This window comes from Melospiza georgiana, chromosome 5 (genome assembly GCF_028018845.1).
Source record: "Melospiza georgiana isolate bMelGeo1 chromosome 5, bMelGeo1.pri, whole genome shotgun sequence".
Lineage (NCBI taxonomy): Eukaryota > Metazoa > Chordata > Aves > Passeriformes > Passerellidae > Melospiza > Melospiza georgiana.
In genome coordinates, this window is record NC_080434.1 from 72,125,459 (window position 1) to 72,148,473 (window position 23,015).

A 23,015-nucleotide genomic window follows, 5' to 3' on the forward strand; every position below is an offset into this window, starting at 1 on the left:
CCCCAGAGATGTGCTGACCACCCCCAGTGCAAAGCCATGATTTGGGGAAGGGTTATTTGTGAGGATGAAGGTGCTGCTTAAAGAAGAGGTATTTTTTTGGCTCCTAAAGAAGAGTGAATGATGGCCTCATGAAATATCATTCCTGGACCCCACCTCCCAGCTGCTCAATCCCTGCAAGTAGAGCTGCTAGCATCCAAAACATCCAAGTGCTGTGGTTTTTACATCACTCTCAGCTAAGCTGTTTCCCTCATCCCCGTTGATTGGGATGGGGCAGCCTCAGCCCCCAGCCTGGAGGAGGCACAGGTCCCTCCTCTCCTGCAGGGTTTCGGTGGGATGGAAGGAGGTGGCACAGAGCCAGCTGTGCCAGAGGGAGCCAAGGAAAAGGCTGCCTGGGTGCCAGCAAGGCAGCCTGCAGCCCAGGCCAAGCTTCCCACTCTTCCCGCACATTCTGCAACATCCCAAGCTGAATCACTTCACAGAATTTACTTTTACCCTGTTAAATGCCACTAAACCTTCAAATTAATCCTCCCATTACAGGACTTCCTTTGATGTCAAAGGGGGAATTTTTTTTTGATGGCAAAGGGGGATTTTTCCCCCCTGGTATAATTATTCCTATTTTTCTTCCCCCCTTTTTAGGCACAAGAGATTCCTGCCAGATGCATGACTTGTGGAGGCAGCTCCCACACAAGGTATTTATGTATTTATATGTATATGATGAGAACGTGGTATTGAAAGACCTGAAGTTTCAGGCAGAAGATAAAGGGAATTTCCCATTTCCTACTTATTACAGTGGAAGTTGCCTGGAAAGAGTCTGAAGGAGGACTAGGACCAAAAGCTGTGAGATACAACTCTGGAAAATATCTCTTTAAGTAAAACTTGTCCAGGGAAAACATCTGCTATTTAACACTATCACAGAGCAAGTTTCAATGCCTCAACACAATCCCTGGCACTACTTAAACTACAGGAATGGGTAAAGTGGATCCACTCCACTCTTGTATGTGTTTCCTATTGAGCATCTTTGGTGCTACTGGGATTGCTGGGCTGAACATCCCAGCACAGAGCCAGGATCACTGGATAATGCTCAAGGAGCAGGCAGCTGTGGGCAGTGCTATGACAGCTTTCTGTAAGAGCCAGTAATGATGGAACAGCCAGGTTTACTCAGAGTTTTAATCAGGTTTTGTGATTTATTAGGAAAAAGGGGATACAACTGCAGTGCTCTTTACTGAAAATGTTATGAAATTGTCGATATAATTGAACTCTTCACTGAAAATGTTATGAGATAGTCCAATTAGACAGGGAAGTGAATTTTTGCCAATACATCATTGCATGGAGACTCCCAGAATAAGACAGGGCTTTTCTGGGAGTGGAGAATGAGCCCTGGGACACTGTCCAGCTGAGCCCAGTGGTCAGCTCTGTGTGACTACCTGTCCTGGGGTGCAGAGTGACCCGCCTGTGCCTCCCAGCGCTGCGTCACAGCTTCAATCCGGCCCCGGAGCACCTGTGCCCAGTCCTGTCCCCTTGCCAGGGGAGTGGACCTGGTCTCCATTGCTGTCAGGGCAGAGATGTCAGGGGGGATCTGGGGAGCCAGGCCAGCTCGGAGAAGGGCATCCTGAAATTTGGCTGCAGAGGCTGGAGCCAAGCAACACCGGGGGATGCTGGAAAGGAAAGACAAGCAAAGCAAACTTATGGTGTAAGTGAGCTGGGGCTGGAGATGCTGCAGGAGCAAGGGATAGTGATGGTCCAGTCCCTGATGCTCCTGACCATGGCTGTCCCTACCTGTGTGGCTGTGAGTAGTGGTAGTGAGCAGCCACGGCAGAGTGGGGGCACAGCAGGTACTGGTTCTCCTCCCAGCAGCGCCGCATGGCTCCCACAATGTCCTGGTCAGAGGCTGAGCACGATCCCAGGGTCTCAGAGAGCTGTGGGGAAACAGGGAGGGTCACGCAGGGCACCACCACCCAGCTGGCTGTAGAGCAGGTGGAAATAGAGAGGCTGGAGGATGGGTTCCCCCAGAGACTGAGGGAAAAGGGGTTGCTGCTGCAGCTTGGGGATGAGGCACTGCTGGAATAAACCACAGGGATGGAGTGTGGGCAAGGGGTTTCCATCCACAGGTGCTGTGAGAGTGGGTGGGCAGGAGCCAGGGCTCAGCTCCTCACCTCTGCACTGCTATTTCCAGCTCCTACTGCTAACTCCAGCTCTGAGGGAGTTTCTGAGCACTTGTAAAATCCACCTCAGTGCAACAGTTCTTTTTGCTTTTAATAATAAAATTGTTTTATATTTATCTTGCTGCAGCACAAGCAGGAGTGGGCACTGGGCAAAGGCTGCTCTGTGAGGGAGAACACATCAGAAATTGGACAGGAAAAGGCAGGATTTTGTACCTGGCCCTCTCACAACTCACATCTTTTGTTTTCTCTTGTATCTCTCTCTGCTTTGTGTTTGTGCTCCCCTTTACTGTAACAGCAAGGCTGAATTGCACCAAACTCAGCAGACCCACTCCCAAACACCCAATTTGTGCCAGCATCCACTGTACAATGCCTCAGTGCATGGCCAAGGATAGGCCAATTGCATATGCTACCTAAATAACTGCAGGTAATTTTAAATTACATCTGTGAAGAAGAGAGAGCATTCTTAAAAAAAAAAAAAAAAAAAAAAAAGGGGGGTTTAGTATCTCCATGCACACACATTGATATCAAACTGTTCTGGAGCCACGCTTAAACTTTTGGTTGCATATTCTCCATTTTGATTTTTTTTTATTCTGAAAATGAATTGAAAATACCTGGTAGCAGGTAATAATCTTACACACACACACAGGCACAGTGTTGTATGGGTGAGGAACTGACCTTTCTGTGCAAATCCTCTGGCAGCTTCAGCCTTTTTGAGATGCTGAATTGTTCCATCAGAGTTTTTATCAGGCGGCCATCAGAGCCTGAGAGCAGCCAGAGGATCCTCTCCACATTGTAAGGCTCCTGGGACAACAAGGCAAGAGGTGAGGAAATTCAAATGGGGGGGAGCATCCTTGTGGATTCTCTGATGTCTCATTAGGGCTGAGGTCCTACCACTGAGTTTTTCTTGGTGGAAGTCAGAGTGGGCTTTTTGTCTTCCCTTTGCTCACCTACATTCCAGAACAAGTCTTTGGGAACACAACGTCTTTTGAACCTCTGACCTGTCAGAGCAGTCTGACAGTGACCATCAGATTAAAACAGAAAATGAAGGGATGGCTGATGAATCAACAGCTTGACCACATCTGTACCATCACTGTGAGGAGCCCAGGCTAATAACACACTGTGTATTGGAGAACCAGACACTTCCAGCTGTTTACTCAGTGTTGCAGATGCTGCTGTGAGTCACCCAGCTCCTGCAGGACTTCATGAGACACCCAGCTGGCTGCAGGGCTGGCTGATAATCTCCCTGAATTCACAAGGCACATATAGGGCCTGCCTGGCCTGTATGGCTGTGGAGCAATCAGCATTGCAACACTGCAGCAGAACTCTGTGCAACACCATACAGGAGGGTCCCAAGCCAATTTCTCTGCCCTGCCTCATTCCTGCACATTTACAAGCACCAAGAAATATTCATCCAGGTGGTTTGGCTGAGATACCTTGTAGGGACAGACAGGACAAGGGCACCAATTTACAGAGTCCTCATCTCACCTCCTGCGCTCAAGTTTGGATAAACTCTTCATAACTTTTAGCAGCTCACAGAGCCTGTGACCTTTTGTCACTGCATCGTGTCCTACCTTGTCAAGTCATCAGGACTTACTCAGCCTTTTGTGTCCTTATCTGGGTGTCTTATGGGCTCAGTTCTGTTCTTCATCTTCCCACCATCATCTCCCAGAGCCTCCAGCCTCTAATCTTCAGTCTAGTCTGGGTGTAGCCTGCCCTTTGCTCTAGGCTGTCCCCTGTTTTAGGCTGTCCTGGTCAGTGTGCCTGGACTGCTCCTGGATGTGCCTCCAACGCTGTGCTCCTGACACCCTTTCTCCTGTCCTTCTTTCTGCTGTTCCCACATCCTCCCACATCTTCCCACAAGTCCCCTTCACCCTCCATTCCCACCAGCCTTATGGTTTCCATTACAGAACACTATGGTGACACCAGGAAGTTGAACTGGGCCAGGGCACTGGTGCAAGTACAAGCCTCACCACCTAAGTAAGGCTTTTGCTTGTGTCCCACACCACCAGAGCTCTCCAGGAGAATGCTGGGGCCCTGTTTGGAGGCCAGGTCATACTGGGGACAAAGTTTTGGAGTGTGGATATGAGCTCTGTGGCTCTTCCTGACCTCAGGGACAAGGAACAGCGCCTGCTTGGCTGCAAAAGCTCAGTGTCTGCTGGGATTGTCCTGGGATTGCTCCTTGCAAGGCTCATCCACACCAGACTTTCTGCTTCACCTTCAACTCTTCAGGCAGCATCTAACAGGAAAGTTTTCTCTGCCTTATCATAGTCTGCAGAAGCAGCAACCTAAAGAGGCTGTGCACTCTCCATCTTTGAAGGTTTCCAACACCCAAATGGACAAAGCCCTGAGCAATCCCACTTGACCTCAAGGCTGAATCTGCTTTAAACAAGTCCCAACCAGAGACCTCCTGAATCCCCCTCCAGAACAAATGTTCTCTTAAGCTATGGGAATATTTGCATGGATGCTTCAGATGTGAGTGAACAGTGACATCCCATGCAGCCATGGAGAGGGATGTGCAGAGGGATTCACTCATCTAGCTCCTCAGGAATCTCAGAAAATCTTCTCACCTGACTCTGCCCCCAAGATCCCAAAGTCTGGCACTTGCTGGCCAGTGCTACTGAAGGGAGATGGGCTGAAGAGGAACCCAGTTACCCCTGGAGCTCTGAGGAGCCCCACAAGTTCCTGGCTCAGGAGGAAAGCCAAGCTGCAGAGCACAGCCTGGTGATAGAGGCACAGGGACTTAGTGACTGCAAAGCATGGCAATCCCTCCAGACTGCCAGGTCCTCCCAGTGTGTTTGAAAAGCTTTTGGAAAATCCAGGTAGCTTAAGGCCACAGAGATACAACACCAAGGGTTTCCCACTTTGATCACTTGTTTGGAAGCAGATCCAATCCCTGGGGATCCCAGGGTGGGAATGAAAGGGGAGGTGTGTGCTTCCAGGTGTTTGGTTTCTGTACCTCCATGGCTTTTCTTTCTGAGGCCTTTCCCTGCCTGCTGGGACTTGTTTTGCTCTGAGCAAGCTGCAGGCAGCCATGAACAAGGCATTTCTTCTGGACTTCTCCACCTCCTTCCTAGGCTCTCTTCTTGCTCTTTGTGGACTTTTTCAGAAGCATCAACAAAACCCCCAAGACATGATGGCATTTTTTGTTCTCTAGTTGTCACATGTTGTGGAAATGTCCCTGTCTTGCTAAGTTTGCATAGAACAATCCCCAGAAACCCAGAACTCAACAACAAAGATCAGAAAGTCAGACCCTGAGAAGTGAAGGAGAAGGAGTTTGATCTATCTCAGCCCAGCAGTCTGTAGCATAAATGGTCAATAGGAGTCACACCTCTGAATGCATCATTGGGTGGCAGAATTTTACAGGTAGAACAGAGTACAAGATTTAAAAAAACTCCAGCAATATTTTCTATTTTTGTATTTTGGCCAGTTCACTACATACCTGGATATCCATGGCTGAAGCTAAGGTAGCCTTCACACTCTGTGCCAGTGAGAAATCTCCATGTTGCACAGTCCTATGAATGATGTCATTGCTGTTCACCACAGCAACAAGTCGAATTGGGAGACCCATTTTCTGGGCAATACAGCCAGCTAGGGAAAAAAAGTGAAAAAAATGCATGAGTGCTCAATAAAGAAATAAGTGAAGGAGATTTAGCAAAGAAGTCATCCTACAAATTGATTGAGCATCTAGTTCAGAAGCAGGCAGAAATTATATTCCCTAGTGGACTCTGAGATATCTGACTTCAGGGGCTTGGTAGAGCACAGATTATAAAATCCAGGGATGCAACGCTCCACCTGCCATTGAACACAGACCCTTGCTCATCTCCACTTTTGCTGGTGGACAGGCAGGGGGCAGAGAGTTCAGGCAGCTGACAGGCAAGCAGGAGAGATGAAGATTTTGGGCTTTTGCCTCTCTGATGGCAGCCTGGAAGGGCAGTGAATATATAAAATCCTTTATTGCTTTCGTAAGAGAGTTCTACACCTATTTTGGGACTGAGGCAATCAAGGACTCTCATTTAGAAGGCTGGATTATGCAATTAGAGTGGTTGTCCTGACCATGCATTACCATGCAAACCAGAGAGGACCAGGCAGGACTCCACACCTCTGTTAATGTCTCACTTAAGAAATCAGAGCCACAGCATTTTCCCTCTTTTCTGCATCAAACACATTCTGTCCTCTCCCAATGTGCCCATCCTCAAGATAGTTACAGTCATCATCAAAGAGTGGTTTGGGTTTTTCTGCACCTTGCAAATCATCAGTGACACCTAAATTGAGTAATAACCATACATGAGTAATAAAATATAAGTGGTTCTGAAGAAATCCTACCAGAGAGTGGGTGTTTTAATAAATAGCAATACCCAGTATCTGCAAAGTGCTTTTGGTCCATAGATCAGAGCATTCTATCTCTCTTATCTAACCCATCTCTTTTTCCCCTTACCCGTGATATTTCCACCTGCTCCCGTTGGCACAACAATTTCCACCATGGGCAGCTGGGTGGTATCCAGGGATGGGGCACACTGAAAGTAGGCATAGAAGTAGTGGGCAATCTGCACCATAATCCTGGACCAATTGATAGAATTCAAGCTCATCACGTTGTATTTTCCAGCAAAATCAACATCATCAAACAGTTCCTTGATGGGCTCATCGATTTCATCGCTGTTCCCATGAGCTGTCAAAAGGAGAAAGGAAAGATTAGATCTGCCAGCAGCAGTGCAACAGGCACGAGGTGTTTCTGCTCAGAAATAGGGTTGGTCTCAAGCCCTGGGGTTTGCTGTGGCCAGGAGCTGCCCATTTGCCCTGAGGGCTGTGTGAACCAGGGCCTGACTGGCACCCTGCGGATGTCAGGTGGTTTCTGCAGACACAGCACTCTGGGCTGCTGCTTCTAGCAAATATAAACCTGCCAGGGAGGCAAATGCTGCATCCCCTTGTGAGATGCCAAGGTGAGACCAGGCTGAGCAGAGAAGTCCATGGGAACTCAAGCAGCTCAAGCACCCAGTGGTGATGCCCATCCACGGGGATGGCACGGTGGCAGGAGGTGGCTCACCCATGAAGGCGAAAGGACAGAGGGAAGGGGTGGCTCCAAATCCCTTTAGTGACAAAAAATGGTGCTGAATTTAGTTCAGCCAAACACCAACCACCCGCATGGAGGCAGCTCTGATCTATGGCCAGGAGAAAAAGAAGCCTTAAACTGCCTGGTTGTCAAACTGGGGATGTTGTCTCCTGTCAGCCAGGTGTCTGGGCATGGTGATAGCAATGACCCAGCTGGGTTTCACTGAGCAGCCCCCTCAGACTTCTAGAGTCAAGGTTTTGACACAGCAGAGCCATAAAGTGAACAGTAGTGCCAACCAGCAAAGACATGGACGTTGTCTTCAATGACAGTGGTCATCTGAAGCTCCTGTATCTGGGTGCAGAGCCCCTTGGGCAGCAGAACAAAGATGTCCAAGTTCTTCTGCCCTCTCACGCTCTCGATGGCCGAGCTCCCCGTGTCCCCTGAAGTCCCTGTTTCAAAGTGAGGAAGCACCAAGAAAAGCAAAATATTGCTGTGTCAATCAAACCTGCATCACTTCACTTTAAGAAAAAGATGTAGAGATGCTCCATTAGATGTTTTTGGCCAGAGCAGCCACTCTGGCATTGCCTGGAGATTATGAGGCAATACCATCCTGGGGCATCTTTGGGGAGGGCTGTAGGATGGTGGCTCCAAAGGTAAAGGCCTGCCCAAGAGCCTTACCTCCAAGGAGTCATACTCACCCACCAGGATATTGACATGCTTCTGCCTTTTCTCCAAGAAATATTGTAAAAACTGTCCTGTGCAGGACAAGGACAGGTCCTTAAATGCATATGTAACACCATGCCAGAGCTCCAAAATGTTCAGCCCATCTTTCAGCCTGGACAGATGCACAACATTCTTGTGTCTGAATCTGCTGAAGGCCTTGTCAATCAACTCTAGAGGAAAAATTGTTAAATAGCCTGTTAAATGAAAGGAGTGTTTTTCTGACCCATGGCTTCCTGCATTTGTGCTCTTTGTGCTCCTGGGTACCTTTCTGCACGACCAAAGGCTCTGTGCAGTGACAGATACCCCAAAAGTTATTTGTGGTTATTCAGAATGAACCAGCCCATCTTCATGCTGTTTGATAACTCTGATTAATGCCGCACAATCAGAAAACTACATTAAAACATAAAATACAGGAAACCCGAGTTTTATACCAACGTGCTGTTGAGACAGAGGTTGCAGCTGCCCTCTGGTGGAAAAGATAGCTCATAACTGTTAAAAACATTTAAAAACACACGTCAAGGCAAGCGTGAAGCAGCAGGGAGCCCCAGCAGTGAGCCGAGCCACAACATCAGCTAGCTGCTGTCACCAGAACCCTTATTTTTAAACAGGGGACACCTTCTCCATTAGTGCCAGCAAGGTGACAGAGGAGAGCAGGCTACAGAAAGGAGCAGGCAATGTGCAGCAGGCTCCTTCTCTAGGCGCCTGTGAAGAGGATAGGGAAGGGCAGACAGATGCATCCAGACCCCCCCAAATCCTTGTCCACGTCCCCACGGGCAGCTCCCCACTCAGCTCACCACTGAGTGCGTTCCGTGGGACCAGCTCGGCCGGGACGAAGAGGGAGCACAGCTCCTTCACCAGCTCAGGGTAGGAGAGGCTGCTCCACTTTCGCAGGGCGTCCCTGTCCAGCGAGGGGATGCGCTGGGGCATGAAGAGGCCTCCATCGGGGGCATAGCCAGAGAAAAGGGCTCCCTCGAAGTCCACGGCCCCCGTGCCTCCCCGTGTGCTGATGTACTCCATGGCTGCTGGGGAGGCACCGCAATCGCTGCCAGAAACCCAAAGCTGGCACACAAACCTCACACCAGGAACAGGCCCTCACCCCAAAGCAACTCCCTCCAAAACCTCTCCTGTGGGCAGACAGAACTCCCCAGGGGACAAACCACCTCCTCCCAAGGGAGCTGGAGCAGCTGGGTCAGTGCAGGGCACTCGGCATTCTGCAGAGGGTGGAAAGGCTGCCTGGGATTTATGCCAAGGTCGGGGCCTCCGTGTCCGGCTTTCCCTCTACCCTGCCCGGGGAGACATTCCCGCCTGAGGAAAAGCCCTGACGGCGCACAAGTCGCTGCAGAAGCACGTCATGAACCTTTTGTGGGCTGGTTGCAAAAGCTGGAGCTTTAAATTAAAAAAGAGATCGCTACGTTTTCAGAGCAGGCTGATTTTGTTCAAAGGGGTTAAACTAAGGACGGGATTTGACGCAGCGTAGGAAGGGCTGAGCTAAATCCTCCGGACCGGCGCAAATCCCGCCGGCGCTGCTGGGAGCGGCCCGGTCTCCCGCTGCCCCTGTGCCCGCCCCGGCTGTGCCCGCCCGGCTGTGCCCCCTCAGGCAGCGCTGCCCCCTCAGCGCGGCTCAGCACGGAGGGAAAGTGCCCACAGAAGCTGCGGCCGCCGCTTCCAGCCCGGCCACCCTTTGCGCTTGTGCTCACGGAAAACTGTCCCCTCTCCGGTGTTCCCGGTGCCGCGGCAGAGACGGCCGGCAGCAAGCCTGGAATGGAGATAAGCGGGAGAGACGGAGCTCGGCTGCTGCTGCCGGTGCCAGGAGCCGGGACAAGGGGCAGCAGGTGCGAGCTGCAGCGAGGGGGAAATCTGGTTAAATATTCGGAGACAGCTTTTAACCTGAGGGTGATCAGGCGCAGGGCATGGAGACCTTGTGGTCTGTTGTGCAACCCGGGAGACATTCCGACTTCGAGTGGGGAACATGGAGAGACCTGATTAATTAAACCATGAGTTTGGAATTAAATTTGAGATTGAAGCTGCTTAAAGAAGGGTTTGAGTCAGGAAACCCCAGAAGTCCCTTGCAGCACAATCAGTCTGGAACTCAGCTCTGCTCAGCCTCCCAACACCTCTGTCACATCAGTGGGGAAACTGAGGCACAGGGGAGGGAGGAGACATGGGAGGCATTGTGCAAAAAAAATCCAGTTATTTCGCAGGGAAGGGCTGTGCTTCCCTTTGCTGGTTTTTATTTTAATATAATCAGCGTTTTTTGAAGGGCAAAGTCAGGACAGGACAGGTGGCTGCACAAACCCAGGGCACAGCTGAGTGCTGGAGGAAGCAAAAGGACTTCAGCCCAGGCAGGCAGGAGCTGAGGTACAAAGGATGGCTGATAACAGCCTGCTGTGAGCCACAGAGCCCACATCTGCAGCAAAGGACACACCACCTGCCAAAGCACTGGAGTCTGCCCCAAATACATTGCCTCTCTCTCTTTATTCTTATGGTTCTAACTGGAGCAATGAGAAAAATATATGCTGGAGGGTGGTACAGTCACTGCCCTGGACAGTGGTGTGGAAAATGAGTTTTCTACACCCATCATCCCAAAAGACTCTTTCTGCAGGCTCTTTAGGTGAAGGCAGTAGGTAAATTTCAGGCTCTGGACAGAGCTGCTTCTGGTGGTGTTGCTGAAGGTTGAATAGGGCAGGTGTAGCAGAGCGGGAAGCAAACAGAAGTGTTTTAATAATATATCTGAGCTCAAACAGTGGGCCAGAGCAGAGCACACCTCTAGGAAATCAGCTAGGAAGGGAGCTATTTATCTATAACTATATAAATTATATCACCAACCAGCCTGCATCTCCCCACCATCTCTGTGCTCAGTATTCCTCATGACATTGCAAAGATGAAGCCTGAGCCACCCAAACCTGCTGTGGCCCCATAGTTCTCCCTGTACCTGTAGTCACCAGATCCTCTTGGCACACTGGTCTGCAGTGGGGTGCTCACCCTGTAATGGAGGTCTGTCCCCATTCCAGATGTGGATCCAGGTCTTTTCAGAAGGTTCTGGATAAAACAGCAAGGCTGGACCTTGTTCTTCAGGGATTGGTCAGGCTTAAATTGATGGTGAAACCTCCCCATCACCATCCCTGAAATCACTGGAAGCTCCCAGTGATGCTTTACTTAGATGCTGAGGGGAGTAGCTGATGTCTCCACAACAGTCTCAGCTCCTCAACATACTCCAGTGGTAGCTGGCACAAAAAACTGCAAGTAGTATCTCTGGACAAAACATCTGAAATATTAGAAATAAAGGAAATAGCAAAAACTGCAGGATGTGTGATTTGCCTCCTCTGTTCTAACCTCTCCCCTTTTCCATGATGGTGTGCCAAGGTGAGCTCAGGATTTTCCTTCCTTGCCCATGCAGAGGCAGAGCACACTTTGAGCTAGAACAAGGCCAGGATCAGATCCATAGGAAGAACTGCACAGGCTGATAGCTTTTATTACCAATTTAATATTTAATATCACCAATGTACATCTTTGCAAGAATCACCCAGCACACTTCGATGAGACCTCACCTTTTCCCACCAGCATGGGACCTTGTGTCTCTGGGCATTCACTTACCGTGTGTCCAATTCTTTTAATGTATGTTTTAGCTATGAAATGAATTCATTAATACATCTGATTTTTTTTCCAAGTGAAGAGCTTACAATGAGATTGATGATTCCTTCAGCATTACACCTCTCTGGGATGCAGGAGCCCTGTAAAAAAAAAACCTAATTATTACAGCAGGATACCTGCTGCTCTGCATCTGCAAAGAGGCTGCTGCCACAGGTCTGTCCATGCCCTGGTTATCAGCAGTGATAACCCTCATTATCAAGGTCAGTGGTTACTGCTGGGGTGCAGGGACTGCTGATGTGGCAGTCACATGTGAGCACAGAACACAGCCTGGGACACAAACCAGGGTGACACTGCCATTTACTTGGAGAGGTTTTCCCATGCTCAGCCCTACAATTTCCATGAACTCAAGTTTAGAGTGGCATTTTATTTTGGGGGGAGCTCTGAGCAGCCTGGTCTAGTGAAAGGTGTCCCTGCCCATGGCAGGGGAGTTGTAACCAGATGATCTTTAAGGTCCCTTCCAACCCAAACCATCATGATTCCATGATTCATTCTATGATTCTTTAATATGATTTTGAATTTTTAAGAAAAGGAGGGGAGGAGTGTGCCCATGCTGCCTGTCAGGACTCATCCACTGCAGCAACAGATGAAGAGCTAGAAAATGTAATAGCCTCTAATTAACCTGGCCTTACTTACTCACTGCCTCCCTATTTCTGCTGGGATTTGCAGTTCTGCTTTGGACCTTGCCCATTCCTGAGCGCTTCGTGGTCTCTGGACTCATATGTCAGGAATCACCTGTAGCTGCGAACTCCAGCTCAAGCTGCTATCAGACTTTCCCTTTTATTTTCTCTCTCTTTTTTTTTTCTTTTCTTTTTTTGGAACGCATCATTTTTCATCCCTCCAGGGGGATTTCCTCAACCTCTCCACCTTCCAAAGGCACCCCAAAGCATGATGAGGATGAGGAAGCAGGAATACATGTATAACAGCAAAAATTCAAATTTTTTCAATTTTTTCACCAATTCTCCTAAAATAACATGTCTCAGCCCCGAATGTTTTAGCACTCATAGACAAGCCCAGCCAAACTCTCAACTTCTTGTTTGCTGAGCAGCTTTTCCATCCTCTCCAGCAAAGTGTGCCCCTGTACATGTCTGGCTGGGGGTCCCCGGCCCATTTTCCACGCAGAGCATCCCCGTGGAGCAGCGGCGCTGCCGGCGAGTCCCGAATCACTAGATGGCGGCAGTGCCTCGTGTCCCGGCGTCCTGGAGGAGCCGCACATCCCTTCTGTGATCCCCTCCAGCCTTTCCCACCCTCCCACAGGTCCCTCCGCCCTTCGGGCTGCGGACATGTCCCAGCAAACGCCGGGGAACACCTCTCCAGAGTTTTGGAGCTGAGGAAGAGGAATCACGGGCGGTGTCCTGCGGCAGGAATGTTGGATACAAAGCTGGTGCAAGAGCTCATCGGGGTGGGAAGGAGGTTCTTCGTGTTCACCCATCTTCTCCCCAGAGGATTCCATCCTGGGATTTTATTACCTTCTTTTCAGCGAGATCTCTCCTGTCCCCAGTGAGACACTCAGAAAAAGGCACACAGAAAGGACCTCAACTCTCATGCAGGTCCAAAAAGTACCACATTTAATAAAATAGTAACACATAACCCTGAGCAGAACAAAAATGTCCCCATTACTCCCAGTCCTGTCTCTGCCCACAAATTGTCTGGGGTCTGAAAACTGCATTCAAACAAAAGCTTTCAGACATATAAGTGAGCCAGACAACACCAGGCAGGTCAGAAAGGCAGTGATCAGGATGTTTGGGATTTTGCAATGCCATTTACTGCCCTGTACAGAGTACCTCCCAGTGGGAAGTGTGTTACATTGGCTGAGAAAAATTACAGGAGCTTATCGCTGGGGGTTGTGGAAGTTATGTGTCCCCTGCCCTCTCACGTTCAGAAGTCTGAACATTCACAGAGAGAACAGGGAGATTCTAGGTAAAAACTGCAAGGTTATGACCAGAAATGAAAGTATTTCAGTTGTGCCTTCTCAGAGGCAGGCACAACTTAGTCAGGCTCAGAATCTACACCAGAAAGGGGGCTAAGAACGTTTGCAGAATGTCTGCAGCTGCACAGGCAAACGTGCACTCAGAATTATTTATTTGAGCCTCATGTCAAGGAGATATAAGACAGAAATGTATGACTGTAAATAAATTAAACTGTACAAAGCTTCATCTGTGCTACAGCAAAGGAGGCTCTTTCCCCCACTTTCTAAATGTGATCTAAGTTGCCAATATCTCAGCTGATGTGAGGCAGAACTTCCACATGGATCATTGGATCACGTCCTCTCATCTGCAAATGTGCACATGGAGACTTTTCCACCTCTGCTGATTTTGCAGGGCAAGGAGCTGCCAGCATGTTGGCCCTTTCCCCACATTTGGGTGCAACACTCTTGCCTCAGAGCAAGGTGTTTCACAACCAGGTCAGGGACATCTGTGTTGTGGTTTGGGTCTGGTAGGCCAAGGAAGGGAGCTCAAGGAATTGTGCTGTGCTGGCACCCTGGTGAGATATTGGAGGAGCTGTTGTATTCTGGAGAAGGTTGTGCAATCTGGTTCTACCATGCTGAAGTTCACATTGTACCCCATAGCCACATTTTTTTATCAAAATCTGCAATCCCACAGTGTGCGGGCTCTACGACCCCCAGTTAGGGTCTGGACAAGGAAGATGCTTTATCAGCTTCTCCAGGTGACTTTGGAAAAATCAGGCTCCATAATGTGCAAAATGGGGATACCTGTGCTCAGGGAGGCACTTTGACTATAACAACACAACATAACCAAGTGGGACATGGACAGTGCAATCCAGGTCCACAGCTCTGGTGGTGCTGGCACCATGGTTGCTCCCCATGGAGCATCTCTGTGGCCCTGAACCTGGTGAAGGCTCAGTTGCTGTCAGACTCCATGCAATTCTCTGCCCTCCTCACAGCTGTGTCCTGCCTCAGCACTGACCCTCTGGCTGGTGCATCACTCTTGGCTTGTTGCTTTCCCCGGCCAAGGGGCACCCACCATCTCACTTTCCTTCATTTTATATATAGATTGTGGTTATATATTTACCTCAGGGAGAGACAGGAACAGGCTCCTCCCCACACTTGTCTGGCCCCAAGATGCTCTCCTTGACTCATCACCTGCAGCCCTCTGTGAGGAGCACCGAGTGAGCCACTGTGCTTGATAAATCAGGATGAAGGGGAGCGCAGCTGGACAGCCAGCACTGGCCCACAGTGACAGCCAGGTGTCCCTCCAGGACTGGAGCTCATCTGACCCCCTGCGGGCACTTGGAGGCTGCTCCCTTTCCTTGCCAACACACTGGTCTCCTGCACTTGCTCAGATAAAAGTTTCCTTGTCCCCACTGTGTCTCAGGGCCTCTTCATGTGCCTGGGTCAGAGGGAAATGTTTGCCCTGCAGATGTGTGGTGGGGACAGATGCACCATTGGTTAAATCTTCACTGGCTCTGCTCTGGGGGTCTCTTCCAGACCTTCCTCACTCGAGAACATTGACTGCTAATGCCTCCATTTCTTTCCCAACATTTTCTTTCCTTGTCCTGGCACAAACTAGTTCCATAAGCAATGAGCACCATTTCCAGTCCTTTACCCTGACTCCACAAGGGCTGTGGGATGGAGAGCAGCCTCACCCCACCAAAGGCCAACCTGCTGGGACAATGCACATCCTCTGAGGGCATAAACAGAGGGTCCCTGTGCCTGGAGAGAGACCACAGCTCTACACCACAAGTGTTGGAGGCAAGAGAATGGGAAGTGGGTGGCAGAGTCAGCAGCTTTATTCCTATTGTGAAGCAAGATCCCAGCAGCAAAGTCCAACTCTTCTGTAAGCTCTGGTCCCCAGGAGATCGTTGATAAGCAGAGCTAAGGCTCTTGTGCTATCAGTGCTAGAGCCACCTTGACCTTGAAGAAGCAATACAAACCCTCTGCTCCCTTTGGCACCTTTGCAATAAGATGACAAGGGCTGAGGGCTGCTCTTTTCTGAATAACAGCATCGATGGAAAGCTTTATCAAGCAGCAGCTCTCTGCACAAGCTCCTGCTTTTGCATTCTTATCAGGGCTCTGATAATGACATATCTAATCTAAACCTATAGGAAATGGCATTTGCATATCTGCAACTTGGAAGTTACAGCTTGGAGGCAGGAATCTCAGCAGACTGCCAAGGGCATTTTAAAAAGAGAAGAATCTGGGAAAGATGCTGTATTTAATCTCAGTGCTGTCTTGGTAACACAGCACAAGGAAAACCAAGGGGGATGGAGAGCTCTCAGCAGCAGCAGCATCTTCTCCATCCCATCCAACCTTTCCAAGCAATGCAGTCATGTGGCCTGATGAAGAAACCTTTGTACCACAAGGTTCAAACTAATGATACCAGAAATGTGAAAACTTGGCAGCAGACCAAGTTTCCAGGTTCAAGGACAGCAGAAATAGAATTACCCAACAATACTATAAGTTGAGACAGAGGGGAGCCCACCTGGGGATCCATGACTGTCAAGCTTGTGACCAAGCTTTTTTAAAAAGTGTCTAGGGGTTTTGGGGTGTTCAACTGGACCTGCACTAGAAAAATCCAGGACTGAATCATCAAAGGTCCTGCCTTGTAGCCTTTCACGTTTGGGCCAAGAAAATCCTGGTGTAGAGCCCAACCCTGGCTTCCCAAAGCACTGATGTGCTGGGCTCACTGGAGTCTGGGGAGGCACTGGTGGGACAGATAAGAGAAGCAAATGAGCTGATAGAGGGGAGGTGCATGAAGACATTCCCAGACCTCCACAAGGCTGCCAGGGACCCTCCCCTGGGCCACAGGAAGTGCCTCTCCCCATACTTTGCCTGTAAAGTCATTTTTGTAGTTCAGAACTTAATTAAGAATTTCAGTTTGAACTGGAGGAGGCAGAAACTTTTTTTTTTTTTTTTTTTTTTTTTTTTTTTTTTTTTTTTTTCTCCCTGTAGGAGTTGTAAACCTGAAAATCTAGTTATAATGTTCAACTTACCAAGCAGTGCAGGTAGGAGGGTGGCTTCCCAGGGGCTGAGTGAAAGTGAGAGCTGAGAGCTGAGCTCAGGAATCCAGCGAAGGATTGAGGGGATGTCATAAAAGGATGCAACTGCTCCACAGGCAGCTACTGAGGTGACCGAGCCAAACTCTTCTTGATTGTGGAAGATGTTGTAACGTGAGGCACCAGCCACAAATTGCAGTTTGGGAGGTTTGGGTTGAGCACCTCTCCTTCAAGAGGTGGGTCTTGGAGACCCAGGATGAGTGCCCAGGGAGACAGAGGAGGTGGGGTTTAAAATTTGGCCAAAACCATGGCTGATCCACTGGTGATATTCTTGCCTAAGATGTTCTGGCTGTCCCTATCTCTGATTCAGGTGCAAAAAGCAGAAATAAGATACTTCAGCCTTTTTTTTTTTTCTGACAAGCTTCTAAGACCCTCAGCTTTATTTTCAAGGCAGCTTAAAGACAGAAGTACCTGCTGGCTTCCCTCAAGATGTAGCTTCCTCAATAATTTTTGAAAATGATCCATGCATTTTCTCTTTATACAAACCAGATTCAAATTTTAGGATGTGGATTTACTTTAATCAAATTATCAATTGACATGGCCTCATGTTAATGCAAACCAAGTGCATTTTCTTGAAAAGTAAAATGATATCATACTTTAAAAGATGCTGTATTCTGTTGGGGAGATGTACAAGTATTCTGAACTTTGCTATTGAGATTAAGTTTATCTCACCTGCCATTTGCTCAGCAGGCCTGGCTAGATAATAATTACCTTGGCCAAATTTCATTCAATAAGCGTTTCTCCTTTCTTTAGTACGACCTGCATATCTTTGCTAAAGAAAATAAAATAATATTGAGCCCAACAGAACACAAAGTTCCAAATTTCTAACAGCAATCCATAGTCCCCACTTATAGCAATAGCAAATCAGGAGCAAGGATGTGTTATAGCTATTTACAGTAAGCAGAGGAAGAGAGGATACCTACAGAGAACAACTTGAGTTCCAAATGGGGTGAATTCTCTTGTGAGTTGCCCATTTATGTGAATGGAAAAATTTCTACCCTGTTACCAAGAGAGTCCTGGATAATTATATTCCCCTTTTAACATTTGATGAGGACATCCAGCCCTTAGGAGCTTCATCTCCATGGACACTGTGGGCCTGGGAACTCTGCAGTTTTTTCAAGCCTAATCTCTCTCCCCATCATGCAAAGAGAGGGAACCTGAATTGCCTGGAGGAGCAGCTGGAGGTCCAGGGCATGAAAATGTGGGAGGCACACATGTTCTTCCAGGTGTCCCCTGGCCAGAGAATGTTGGCTGACAGGAGGCAGGGATCTGGCCAGGACACAGCAAAAGAGGTCAGTCACCGCTGTCCCCATGAGGAGGACACTGAAAAGGGACGTGTCAGCACAGCCCCACGTGACACCAGGCTATTCACCTGAGGCAGGCATAAAAATGAAATGCAATTCCTAACGTGGCATCATTCCTGAGGGGATAAAATGGAAAAGAACCCAAAAGCTGTTTGGAGAAATTGCTGAGTCAATCCACCCCTCCATGAATGCTCTCTGAACCGGCCTGGCTCCCTCCATGGCGCACAGGGATGATGTCCCTGCGGATTTTCCCCCCTCCCAGCCAACTTCATCCACTGTCTGTCCCACCAGCCAAGGTTTTCCCTCTCTTGCCTCATCTGGCAGGCACTGCCTGTACTAATTAACCAGAAACTGAGGCTCACTGCTGCAGCACAGAGAGCAGGCTGAGGTGGCAGCAGCAGGACAGACAGCAGCAGAAGGCTCTGACAGCATCTCCAAATTGGAAGGAGATAGGTCTTTGTCATTCGTATACATTATTTCGCTTCAAAAAAGGACAAAGATGTGAGCTGACCTTGGGAGGGAGGAGGAATACATTGAGGCAAGAAGCCCAGCCTGGGAGTTCAGACCCAGAGGATGGATGCTCAGATGCCATGAAGCATGGTGGTGCTCAGCCAAAGGGACTGGAAGAGGAGCCCAGCTCTGAGTCCTGCTTTGGAGGGAGGAATTGGGCTCAACTTGGAGGCTGCTGCTGGCCCTTCTAATGTGGCACCTGGGAGAATTGAATTCCAAGGCTTGGAAAGCTTCTTCAGTACACGAGTGACTGTGGCTCCTACAGGAAAAGGAGATGAAAGTGATTTGGTAGATCACTAATGGCACCAGCTCTCTATCCTCACAGGACCATAGAGGTGGAGCCTGATTCAAACTGCAGTCTTCAGGTGGGCCAGTGCAAGGCCAGGAATTGATTTGGAGCATTTTTCTTAGAGGACAGCGATGGGTTTGTGCTGCTGCTACCTCTGGGTTACACCAAACCCCACCAGCACAGGTGTGTGAGTGAGTCAGCCCCTGCCAGTGTGCAGCCACTGTTCTGCCAGTGCTAAAGACCCACCATGCACACACCAGTGAGCAGAAACCCCAGGGCACACACAGTCACCACATTCTCCTCCTCCACATACGTGCTCCCAGACTGCAAACTCATTAGATTATTTGGCTCGTTCCTCTGATAATGAGACTCTTTGCACAATTATTATTATATTTTTATCATTTGTTTATGGACGCCACATTGCAACCTCCATAAAACATATTTTATGGGGTTTTCCCTGCCCCCACGTTGTAAATTGTGATCTGTAAAATGCAGAGAAATTTATCACTGACCATTGCCCAGTTTTACGTTAATGTTTGAACATGCCCATAAACCAATTACATCATCTTACCTCTGGCCAACTTTTAAGGCAGAAGGATGATATAAAACCAAGCTCTGCTTACCAGCAAGGCACCTTCTCTTGTGTTAGGAGCACAGAGAGCTTTTCCACAATGAGCTTCACTGGAAAATACGAGCTCCAGCACCAGGAAAACTTTGAGCCCTTCATGAGAGCCCTCGGTATGTGCCTTCATGTGCTGTGTACTGCTTTGTCTCTGCAGATCCCACTGATTTTTGGGAGCCAGCTGTGCTGATGTGCTGATGATGTAGATTGAGACATCTCTGAGATTTGCTGTTTCTGTCTGTCACCTTGTAATTATTGGGATTTTAAATGTATTTGTGTGGAGATGTGATCTCAAAATAGAAGAGAAAGCATCTCTCTGTCTGGGGTGGGAGGTCAGGAGATGATGGGTGAAGTTTATGGCTTGCAGAAGTCAGTCCTAGTGGGTTCTGCAGCCTCTGGCCAGCATGGCTGAGTGCTGCACACACATGATAAGCCTGCAGGACCTTGGTGGCTTAGGGGCACTGCAGACCTGCTCCATCAGGCTGTGAAATTTGGGGACAAGCAGGACATTGCTCAGTCACTGTGCTCTGATGCTGCACAGCCTCACATCCCACCGTTCATCAGAACAACAGTTGGTGTTGTTTAAATGCTGAATGATGAATGTGTCTGATAGATTTCCACTTGTGTCTGTGACAGGGAATGTGGTCCTGCAGGGATCCAGGGGGCTTTGCAATATTTCTGCATGGTTATGTGCCAGAAGGGCTCTACCTGTCAGATCACCTTCAGGCTTTGGGAAAAGATTTTATAAACTGGTTCTGAGGAACCCTGAATCTCATTAAAAACCCACTTTGTTCCTTTATTCTTTCTTATTTAATCCATTTTTTCTTGCCTGTCAGTGAAGGAAGGAAAGCAGGATTTATTCTTAGACAGGGAGGTGGTGTTTGTGCTCCCAGTCAGGTCAGCAAGACACGGGACATGTCTAGTTCCCACACAAAATTCAGGATGACAGAATTAATCCTCCTCCCCAGCAGACTCAGGGACATATGGCTCTTGGGGAAGCACCATCACTGAAAGGTTTTTGCACACTGGAATAGAATTTTTCCCAACTGTAGGTCCCCAAATCCTGCCGCATTGATTTGTTCAGCAGCAGCATTCTGCCCACAGATGGCTCCAGTGTTCACTCCATGTCTTTTGTTCCTGGGCAGGGCTCCCTGAGGACCAGATCCAGAAGGGCAAGGACCTCAAGAGCGTCTCAGAAATTGTGCAGGATGGGAAAAAGTTCACGATTACCATCACCACTGGCTCCAAAGTGATGAAAAACCAGTTCACCATTGGGGAGGAGAGTGAGATTGAGATGATGAATGGAGAGAAAGTGAAGGTGAGTGAGCAGCCCCTCCTCTGCCAGGGCCGTGGGGGTTCAGGGACATTAAATCTCCTTTCCAGCCATTCCCTCTGCATATGAGCAAAGGGATTGACCATACCACAGGTATTAATTAATGCACCGCACTTCCTGCAGAAGAAGTCTTGTATTTCTGAATCTATTTCAATAGTAATTTTGGAAAACACCAGTGTTTTGGAAAACACCAGTGGAAAAAGCCAGTGTTTTAATATCCCATTTGGAAAAGGGGGATAGAGATGCTTTGGTAAAAATTTTTGACAGGAAGAGATCTGAAAGATTTAAGGTGGAAAAGGATTGACTTTGTGTCATGTTGCAACACAAAACATACCTCTGCCTTAATTTGTTGATTCAAAGGTAGTGCAGGAAAATCAGAGAATCAGTTATAAACCAAAAAATTTCCTTTTAAGTCCCAGTAGCTGTTAGCTGCTCTGTTAGCCTTTCCCACTGCTTCAGATTACCCTGGGGGAGATGATTTGGCAATGTGAGGATTTACCACCCTTGAACTTGGGTGCTCCCTTTCCTGGCCATAAGTTTCCAATGGTTCATAGAATGGCAACACCACTGGCAAAATCTGTCTCTCATCTCTGCCTCAAGAGAAGATGGAATTGCAGGGACTTTTGAAAGCAGAGGGGTGATCACCAAAGAAATGCCCTGTGAATGGGGCTCTGAGAGCTCTACCTCTACCTGCTGTGTCACAACTTCCAGCACCCCTGCACTTCTTTTGGCATAAACTCTTTTGGAAAGAATTACTAGAAGACTTTTAGCCTCTGTACATCAGCAGCTCCAGGGCAAATGAACACAGAGCTGGGCAAGACAGATAAACAGAAATGGGCTTTGCTGTCATATTTATTTGGTTAACTTCACTGATCAGTGACAGCTGCCCTGGGGGTGCTGCTGCTGTCTGTGGCCTTTTCAGATGTGCAGCTCAGGTGGCTCTGCAGTCCCCTCCTGCTGTGGCAGGGGAAGGACAGCATGCAGGGGTCGAGGTGGTCTCCAGCAATAACATGAATGCTTCTGTCTTCCACCAGGCTGTTGTGCAGATGGAGGGAAACAACAAACTGGTGACACAGGTGAAAGGGATGAAATCCGTCACGGAGCTCAACGGAGACACCATCACCTACGTGAGTGTAGAGGGGCAATGGCTGCAACAGCAGGGCTGCCTTCCCTTCAGGAGCCTGCCCTGGGGGGCTACAGAGGCACTGCGAGGTGCTGGAGCAGAGCACGTGCTTGCACACAGGCTCTGCAGCCAGGAGCTGAAGGCAGTTTCTCATTAGAGTATGATCCAGAAAGTACTTTTTAAGACCCCAGTTTAGGCATGGCTGATCAAAGTTTTGGGTAATGAGGGTGTGTTCTTACCCACCAGAGCAACAGGTATGTGCCAGGGCTTGGCACTCTTAGAGCAGAACATCCCAGCTGAGGGATGCCTGCTTATCCCTACGTGCTTTTGGATAGTCATGAAGAAATTCAAAGCTTTAAAAATCCAGTTTGTGAGAGATAGACTGGGGAGCAGTCCTGTTTTGATTTGCAAGACCATATCCTAAGTACAGTATGGAGTTAAATACCATGATGATCCTTCCAACTTGAGATATTCAGTGATTCTACAAATTCTTAAAAAGCTAACACTTTCCATTTCTTTTTCAGACAATGACCATGGGTGACCTCACCTTGAAGAGAGTCAGCAAGAGAATCTAGAAATATTACACATGCCAGTAGTTTACCATGTAAAATGTGGCCATTAAAATAAAAATTTTTTTGAATCCTCTTCATTGTCATCAACCTCTTCATTGCTACTATAAATAGACACAAGCCTCTAAAGCTCATGGAAGCAATGGCAGAAATTGGGCAACAAACTGATCTAAGGGTGTGCTGGTTTGGAGAATGGAGCTGAGGCAAGGCACAGACCCACTGAGTGACACATGCTGATGAGTTTCTCCCAGCCCTTTCTGGGGACAGGTGCCAGCAGCCTGCTGGGGGTGCCCTGGTGGGTCCTGCACCTATGATTGATCTGGCCTGGGGAGCACTGACAGGAGAAGGGCTCTGGTCCCTTTCCTTGCAGACATGGCCAAAGTGATCAGAGTGACCAGCAGGGCCAAAGGATTTGGGGTGGTTTTGGTGGAGTCAGGGAAGCACCAGTGATCCTGTCTGGAAAGCTGCCTTGGGAAAGAAACCAGCCTGGAATACCAGCCCTAAAGGCTCCGGCCACCCCATCCCCATCTCCTCCCCACCCCTTCCCACCAGCAGGAGGGTCACAGCTCCCTTCAGGTATACAGTGTGTGTTTCACCCCAAGCTGCACCTGATAAATTGAGTTGAACTGGAATTAAACACTTCTCCCAGAGTGAAATACAGGTTTTCTC

General features: G+C 48.7%; 2 protein-coding genes across 2 annotated transcripts; one reads left to right on the forward strand and one right to left on the reverse strand.

Annotated features, from left to right (window-relative positions):
- Positions 1 to 1,169: 1,169 nt before the first annotated feature.
- THNSL2 (threonine synthase like 2) lies at positions 1,170 to 9,400 on the reverse strand. Its single transcript, XM_058024430.1, has 8 exons — positions 8,727 to 9,400; positions 7,908 to 8,102; positions 7,506 to 7,658; positions 6,598 to 6,828; positions 5,602 to 5,750; positions 2,838 to 2,963; positions 1,777 to 1,916; positions 1,170 to 1,655 (listed from the first exon to the last, which is right to left on the reverse strand). The coding sequence occupies exons 1-8, from the start codon at positions 8,947 to 8,949 to the stop codon at positions 1,421 to 1,423; spliced, it is 1,452 nt and encodes a 483-aa protein (XP_057880413.1). The 5' UTR covers positions 8,950 to 9,400; the 3' UTR covers positions 1,170 to 1,420.
- A 9,933-nt stretch (positions 9,401 to 19,333) lies between these two features.
- Positions 19,334 to 22,422, forward strand: FABP1 (fatty acid binding protein 1). Its single transcript, XM_058024520.1, has 4 exons — positions 19,334 to 19,437; positions 20,467 to 20,639; positions 21,689 to 21,781; positions 22,302 to 22,422. Exons 1-4 carry the CDS (start codon positions 19,371 to 19,373, stop codon positions 22,350 to 22,352), a joined length of 384 nt encoding a protein of 127 aa, XP_057880503.1. The 5' UTR covers positions 19,334 to 19,370; the 3' UTR covers positions 22,353 to 22,422.
- Positions 22,423 to 23,015: the final 593 nt, after the last annotated feature.